Genomic DNA, 8906 nt, shown 5'->3' on the forward strand with positions numbered 1-8906 from the left:
TTTCGTTGAAAAATTCACATTTGCCACTGATAAAATTGAATTAACATATATAAACAGGCTCTTTGAGTGGACCAGTTAAAACTGAGAAGGATTAATTAGAAACCCTGGAATATCAGTTAGTTTGTTTGTTTGTTTTTGAATTTCGCGCAAAGCTACACGAAGGCTATCTGCGCTAGCCGTCCCTAATTTAGCAGTGTAAAACTAGAGGGAAGGCAGCTAGTCGTGATCAGCAACTCTTGGACTACTCTTTTACCAACGAATAGTGGGATTGACCGTCACATTATAACGCCCCCATGGCTGAAAGGGCGAGCATGTTTGGTGTGACGGGGATTCGAACCCGCGACCCTCAGATTGCGAGTCGAGCGCCTTATCCACCTGGCCATGCCGGGCATATCAGTTAGTATTTTTGTGAAAGAACGGTAAAAAATTATGTGAATTTTGGACCCTGATAAATTTAAAAGTATATCTTTTGTTTCATGCTAAAGATGTTTTAGTTTTTCTATATTTAAAAAAAAAACATCCTAAACTTTCTTTTAATCATTTTTGTTCTGAAAGATGCAATTATTTTGTGATGCATATATATATTTATTATTTAACGAAGGACATTTATACATAAAGCATAGTAAATATATATTAAGTCACATTTGTATTCTTATTTCACAAAACATATTTTTAATTTTTTAACGTAAAAAACAATAACATGAATTTATTAGATGAAAGATAAATTTTAAAAAAGCATTAAAATTTATTAATTGCCCCATTTACAAAAATATAGGTCTATGCTACTCCAACAGCAATATGTTATTACAACAAGGGTCATGGAGGAAAGTACAGATTTAACGAAGGAAAAATGTATTTCTTTTGATTTACAGCATCCTGAGATTTTACCAACACATATTTTACAAGAAATATTTCGAAAGGTTTGTGTTATTGTTTCTAGTATCACTATATTTTCGTACCTCATCTATAACATGTAATATTACAAACGTTAGATTAGGCTTACCGAGGGTAAATGCGACTTTTTAAAATTTTAATACTAATAGTTTTAAGTTTAACTACAATTCAGCATATTGGTAAGTTATAAAACAGGCTAAGTACATTGTATTATTACATAAGTTATTAAATATTTTAACACTAGTTATTTGTCAATTCTTATTTTAGTTAAAGATAAATTGTATTAGTAATAATAGTATAAAACGTAAGGTATTGTTAAAATGGTGTAATATATTAATTTAAAAGTAATTTATTATTAAATTCCCAAACATTAGACTTAACAATAACACTGTGTTGTTTATTGTTAGTGTCCCTAAAAGTAAAATTCTTAGCTACTTGTATTTATTGTTTATTATTTATTCCCAGATTACAGTGATTAAGAGTAGTGTAGGTGTTAAGTGTTCACAGTTTTGTAAACAGTAAAGTGAATTGTTTATAGTTAACTCTCAATTATCTGGGTTAACATAGGAGAAGGGGGGGGGGCATGAATAACTCAAAATCACTGATACTGAGATAGTACAAAACACCTGTGGAAAAGCTTACAAATTACAAAGCACTTTGACATTTTCTTTGATGATAATCACATCAAGTAAACTTAAGACTTAGACATATCACTTTTGAACATACTAAAGTACTGTACATGTAAATATAGCTTTAGTCAATGACCATATTGCGTATTATTAAGAAGTATACTTTAAATAAAGTTGAAGTATAAGAAAACTAAATTTTGTTCTTTATTAGAACTCTTTAAGTAGTACATGGATAGAATAGTGTGTGGGGTAAATAAGAAGAAAAGTGGCAGGGATAGAGGATATTACTGGCAGAACAAGTGATATAAATATTATACTAAATAGTAAGAATGCAGTGATGCAGTATTTGTAGTACATATATGGGATAATGATGTAGTTAAAGGTGGGTTAGAGGAGCTAACTAATAAGTACAAGGGATTGATAACGGCATTTAAATAAAAGGCTATAATAATTTAATTTTATTATGAATACTTCTGAGACTTAATTGTGGGGAAGAAATTATAAGTGGGTTATTAGGGCTGAATACTAGGTTTAGGTTAATATGTAAGGATAAGCAGGTGAGACTTGTGGGAGCAGTTCAATGGGAAAAGAGAGCTTTTTCGAATGGATGGTTTAAATATAAATAAGGTAGTATCTGATTTATTTGCAAGGACTGTTAACTGTAAGGGCTAGACAATGTTAAGGGCCAGAATAAACTAAATGAATTAAAAAGATGCAGAGAAAAGCATAGTATAGGAACAAAGTGTGGAAGTAATTTTAAGGGTAGCTAACCTGTTATTGTTGAAATGCTAAAAGTGTAAAAAATAAAACATAAGACTTTGGAACATTAGTCAGAACAGATGATTTTGTTGATGTGATGGTAATAACTAACACTTGGATAAACTTAGACAATTTTGATGACAGAAATTTCTTAGAAATATAGGGTTATAGTTTAGTATTAAAAAGGGGGGTGTTGACTTTATATGGAAAATGTGAGTTACATCCTGACCATCTGAGGATATCAAAACTAATAGTAAGTAGGATGAATCTACTTGGATGTCTGTTGGCAGTTATGAAGGGGAGAAAGCTTTTAGTTGGAGTTTGTTACAGACCGCCAGATGTAACTGGTAAAATTAATTAGAAACTGTACAGTGAGATAAAGAATTTAGCTGTTAATGGGTCATAATTATGTAGGATTTTAATTTCAGCCATATAGATTAGGAAATGTTATCAAACCATGAGGGAGACAGGTTTTTTTTATAAACTTTTCATGATGATTTTCTTCACTAGTTGGGCAAGAAACCTACTAAGAACAATAATATTTTAGATTTATTGTTAACTCTTTATACAGAAATAGTCAATAGGGTGGAAATGTCATGAGTGGGGTACCCCAGGGCTCAGTGTTAGGACCCTTGCTCTTTTTTATTTATATCAATGACATAAATGAAGGAATGGTCAATGAATTACTTAAACTTACTGATGATATTAAGGTTTTTTGGTGTTGCTGGCTGTGAGGAGGAGTATGCTGCTGTTTTGCAAAAGGATTTGGATTGTTTAGTGAGTTGGACAAATAAATAGCAGATGGCTTTTAATTGTAATATATGTAAGATAATGCATGTGGAATATCACAATTTAAATTATGAGTATAACTTTGATGAGAATAACCATAACAGTGTTACGGAAGTAAAAGATCTTGGTGTTCTGGTTAATCAGTCTCTTAAACCATCCAAACAATTTAAAATTGCTAGTGGTAGGGCAAATTGTATTTTAAATTGTATGTACAGAAATAATGAATACAAGTCTAAAGAGGTTATAATTTCATTGTACAGCTCACTGGTTAGACAACATTTGGAGTATTGTGTTCAGTCTTTGATTCCTAATGTAAGGAAGGGTATTGAATTATTGGAATGGGTTCAGAGGAACAGGGCCAGATATAGCTTTACGTGACAACCTAGGGCCATGGCCTGACTTAGTGATGGAAAAAGAAAAATGTTCTAAGAAGAATCAATTTTGATAGTCCTCCTTCAATAGAGTTTAAGCACTGAGATGTAGAGATTATTTAACTTTTCTATTTAATGCTGTATCTGCTATGCATTTTGCACTTACAATATCTTAATGTTGAGTCCTCAAATAATTATTCATGATGTGTTCTCAATTAAGTATGACATGTTTCATGATTGAGCTTGCATATAGCAATGTGTTATGGGGCTCCATAGCTAGTGCTAGTTAGTTACTCCATACTCTTTAGTTTTGTGTTTACTGCTACAAAGTTACTCTGACTGTTGTCATGGTGACAACTTGTATTTTGTGTGAGTTGTGGTCTGACTCGCATATTCCAACCAAAATGAGAGAATTGCCAAGTTTTCCAAAATAAAGGCTTCCAAGAAGTTCTAGGGAAGAAAATTGTATAATGTTTTTAGTACACCCATCCTTCAGTATATGGAATAGATATGATCTTGAAAATTTGTCTATTTGGTGAATCCCATTTTCTCATAAACTTCCATTATGTATTTGGAGATGCATTGCTATGGAAAACATTTCAGCTCCAAGACATAATAAAAACACTTAATGTAGAAAACCTGTTTTAAACACACATTTAATATAAATGGTTTAATCAACTATAAATGATGGCAGATGCGTCAGAAGTTATTTTTATATAAAATACATAGATTTCATAACTCCAGTCATGACTAACCATGCACCAGACAGTAAGGGTGGAATTTACAGTCTATGTACTCATTCTTTATACCTACTTTCAAAATAGACACACTTATATTGAGTGAGGTGTTTTTAAATACATGTTATTGTGGACAAAAACAAACACATCTTTATAATCATAATTGTTAACAATTTGTTTCCAAATCCTGTATTTGCTATAATGATAATTAGGCACAATAGAAATTACAAGATCAAAAGAATGTTTCTCATGTAGAAAAAACAACAATAAAATAGACCAACAATATTATTCACAATTTTCAAATGGTAACCATGGAGGTGAAGTAATAAGATAAAAACCTAATCATGTGAAATAAGAACAATAATAAAATTTTATAATCAAAAACCTCTCACTGTGCATCGTGCAGGTTACTGGCAAGTAAAATTTGTAAGTTAGAGGCTTTTTTCAAATATTTACTCATAGGTCCTTTCAAACGTGCGAGTTTTCCAAAGCAACACACCTCTTTCTTTCATATTTTCTACCTCAATCATGAACTTGGCTTGTCATAGCTACATAAAAGATAAGGAGCTAAAGACAATTTTTTCAATAAGTCCTAATTAGATTCTACAGACACAGTCAATAATGGAATTTTGAAGATATTAGTGAGAGAACTAGTAATAATGATAGTGAAAAATGTGTAAGTAATGTAATAAGAGTATGATAAATATTGTGAAAATAAAAGTGAAACTTTCATAAATGAAAAGGGCAACAGTAATAAAGAAAAACATTTTCAATTATGAAAGTGAAGATGAATGTACTAATGATTCTAAAGAAGCAATCAAGATTCCTTACTTTAATGTTTAATGTTGTTGTTGATACAATTTGAAATCCAATTTTAGACTCTTAAAAAATATGGGAAATGTGATTTATTGAAACTTTGCATTATTACAGAAGAAGAAATTTTGCAGCATTGCAGAGATCTTATGATTAAACTCAACTTTGAGGGTTTATGCAACATCAATGAATTAAAGATACATGAAAAACTTAACGTGCTTTGCAGGATTATACCACCTAATACCAATATAAACTTTGCCTTGAAATTTATCATAGAAAATGAGTTATGTGAAATCTAACCAAATGTATATGTAGCACCTTGTATAGTCCTGACTATTCCAGTTACTGTTTGGAAGAAAGAAGTTTTTCTCATCTTAAGCTTCTCAGAGCTTATCTTTGTTGTACAATGTCTCAAGAAAGATTAGAATCACCAGCAATGTTATCTATAGAAAATGATGTATCAAACTCTGAATTTTTTGATCAGATCATAAACTTCAGTGTGTAGAAAAGCTGAAAGGTATTGTTATAAAATAAATAATGTGAGTAACGTAAATACATTTCATGTGAGTTGAATTAAAAGTCTGTATATATTTCATTTATTGACATATGCAATGATAAAGTTGATCTGTGAGAAATGCCTCTGACTGCATTCCTGGTGTTTTTAAATAAATACTATTTTTAACAACTAACTGTCCTATACTGTCCCTTACAGTAATAATGTCACCTTATTGATAGATAATCCCCATTAGAAGAGCTGTACTGCAATGACCCTGTAGCACTACATACATTGGTTTTTAGATTCTCTGTACTTCAAAGCACCTGTAATGTATATACTTTTTTAAGATGAATCTCTAATTCATTTAAGTTTTTCAATTTAAAAGATTTTGTACCCTTCATTTCAATCCAAATGGTACAAATTTAAAGAGAAGCTAAGCTGTTTTGTGTACCTTTTTATTAATTTACTCAACAATGCAGTGATTATCCTGAAACCATAGAAGATAAACCTATCTAATATATAAAACTTACTTGAGAGAGAAATTCCTTAATGTTGCTTGCTTTTGTTTCTAATTCACTTAAGTAATTAAATTTTCAAGAAAACTTTCATGACAAAGGTAGTATATGTGACATAACATCGTCTAAACATTTGTTAAAACATTATTTATTGCATTTTAATTTTCAGGTTCTTATTCTGTAGTTTCAGTTTAAAAAATATTTACTCAATCATTTGTGTTTTTAGTATGTTTGCAAAATGTCAAAAATTCAAAGAAGTTCCCAAGTACACGAAGATGGCAAATAGTGGAAAGTAGGTATAGTGTAGTTTGCTTTATGTACTTTTACTATGTGTGACTTTATTGTAAAAGTTAGAATGAATTTTGGCTAAAAAGTTGGACCCGTGTGGTTTTGGAAGTTTAGATTTCAGGAAAATGTTAAGTAATTTCAGAAACAGCCAGATATTCAGATATATAAGTTATCTGTGTGGAATCATCCAAAAAACTTGGCTATTCCAGGAGTTTTTATTTAAAGATCGTTATTTTTTCTCAAAATGGCTGACATTTCCAGATTTCATCATGATTGATTCTGGGTAACTTTTTCTGGCAAAACTTGAGCTTTTTTACAAGTTTTGGTTTTTCCATTACACTCCTAATGGTTGTTGTTTTTTATTATTAAAGTCAACTACAAATTCTGCACCAAACCAAAGAGAATTTTTGGACCTGTTAAGTGTGTGTTGAAAAGTCTAGTTGTCAATTTTTTGTTATTTGTTTTACTAATTTTATTATTACAATCTTTATCTAGAGGAATATCAGTCATGAAAAGCTCTTGGACAAAGCCAGCTTGGTTGATCTGTTTTATAAAACAGTGATCCCCCTTCCACAACGTCATTTTGCAGATACAGTAAGAGGCAGAATTTTGACAAAAAAACAAAGTATTCTTGCAAAGAAAAGAAAATTTCAAGAAAACAACGTACCAGGCCAAGGAAAAAAGTGAGTATCTGAGCCTTTTCCATTAGAAATGTTTCATGTACAGTATATACATGTAAGTCATTTGTTATCTAAAATGCAATTTTTATGTAAACTTTTGCACAGATGCTAATAAGAATATTAATGTTTTACCTTTAATGTAATCTTGCCACTACGAGTCCAACCAAAATGCTTTTTCCACACATTTTCATAATGTTTCAACAGCAGGGTAACAAAATTGATGGAGATGACCATGAAAATACTTTGATACTTAAGAAATTTTTTCGTTTACATACATCAAGATGCAAAATTAATGCTTTGTTTTCTTAAGTGATATCTGGACACAATCATCAGAATTTTTACGTATCAGAAGAAATTTTTTGGTGAAAAAAAATTTACTTACCCAAAAAGTTGCAAGTGTACATTTATTACTAACTTGTTTTTTTCAGTTCAAATACATGGACATTCACAATAAACTTAACATATACTTTTTTGAGTATAAAGCTTAGTAGGCAAGCTTATATATAAATAGATCTGGTTTGAATTAAGGCAGTAACATGTTTAAATATTAAATTAAGGCTGCATGTGGACATGCTATGATTTATTTTAGATCTAGGCCTAAATCTAATGCTTGGATTATGTAAGTCCATAAAACTATACAATAACAGGAAACCACATTTGTACTGTAGCAAAGATACCAAACATAGATCATTATACAGCATAGATCTCAAACTTTAAAATCTTATTCAATGTTCCTAAGACCTCTGTATAGGAATTTTGATAGGCATTAAGTCATCTGCATGGTTTTCTCACTGCAAATTGTCTGTAATTACATTTGAACATTTCTGTAATGTAAATTGTTGATATCAAATAAATATGTTGCTAATATGATATGAAAAATTAGTGATTTATTAAACTCAGTTCAAGCTTTACAAAATATAATCAATTAGTAATGAAGTAGTAACTGGCTAGGAGTTTATAGAGAAATAACTCAATCTCTAGATCAAACTCAAATATAAAAAGCAACATTGTTGGTATCAAAATCACAAAATGATGAAAGCAATTAAAAGGAGTTGGAGGAAAAAGAATCAGAACGATTATAACATATCAAATAACGAAATAGGGAAAAATCTAAGAGATTTATTAAACACAATACAAGCTTTTCAAAATATATTATTATATTATATATATATATTTATTATATTATTATATTGTTGCTAACAATACAGAATTTACGATGATGTGGCACATGTGTTCTCATGTTACGGTATCCAATAATATAAAACTGACTTTTAGTCTTTACCAAGTGTAAAGTTACATTTCAATTATTATACATGATATATGTATATAGATTATTGCTATTTAGGAATAAGTTCTTAAACTTTTCTTAAAACATAGCTTTATTTACTGTTAAAATAAAGCAAACAATTATCTCTTCTAGTTATGACCTTTGTACTCAGTTGCTAAGCCTTTAAAAATTTTGCACGTGGAGGATAAGAAACAACATATCTTTTTTAAGGTTTTATATATACACTTGAATAACTAAAAAATAATAAATTACAACATCAATACCACAGAATAAAACTACAATTTAATAAGCTTAGTAACTAAGATGAACTTTACTCTAAAAAATATGAAATTTTGAGTAAACTAAAGACTCAACCTACCTCATTGAAATCTTGGTTCAAAACAAAGAAATGGTGCTAGTTATGTTAGAAAGGCTGAGAAAACCACTAGGGTGACATTCTGACCTTCCGATTGATTATTCATGTCATATAAAGAAGTAAGTGTATCTAAGGGAGCATTTCCAAAAATTGAAAGAGGTGGGCAGGGTGACACTGTGTTTGATTTATTACGTGAGCAATATCTTAGCAAATAGAAAAGATAAAAGGTTCTTATTTTATATTCTAGCTTATCAATATCTGTAATTTAGTTTCTAATTCATACAAAACTCTA

The 8906-nt window shown here is 30.1% G+C and overlaps 1 protein-coding gene across 1 annotated transcript in view; it reads left to right on the forward strand.

Moving 5' to 3' along the window:
* Positions 1-594: 594 nt before the first annotated feature.
* The window catches only part of LOC106478334 (ashwin-like), a 20879-nt gene continuing 12567 nt past the window's right edge, over positions 595-8906 (forward strand). Inside the window, exons 1-2 of the mRNA XM_013938871.2 lie at positions 595-920; positions 6787-6974. Coding sequence (XP_013794325.1) covers positions 780-920; positions 6787-6974 — 329 coding nt within the window. The 5' untranslated portion in view covers positions 595-779. The remainder of the gene's footprint in view (positions 921-6786; positions 6975-8906) is intronic.

The sequence above is a fragment of the Limulus polyphemus genome, unplaced genomic scaffold (assembly GCF_000517525.1).
Source record: "Limulus polyphemus unplaced genomic scaffold, Limulus_polyphemus-2.1.2 Scaffold200, whole genome shotgun sequence".
Taxonomy (NCBI): Eukaryota; Metazoa; Arthropoda; class Merostomata; order Xiphosura; family Limulidae; genus Limulus; species Limulus polyphemus.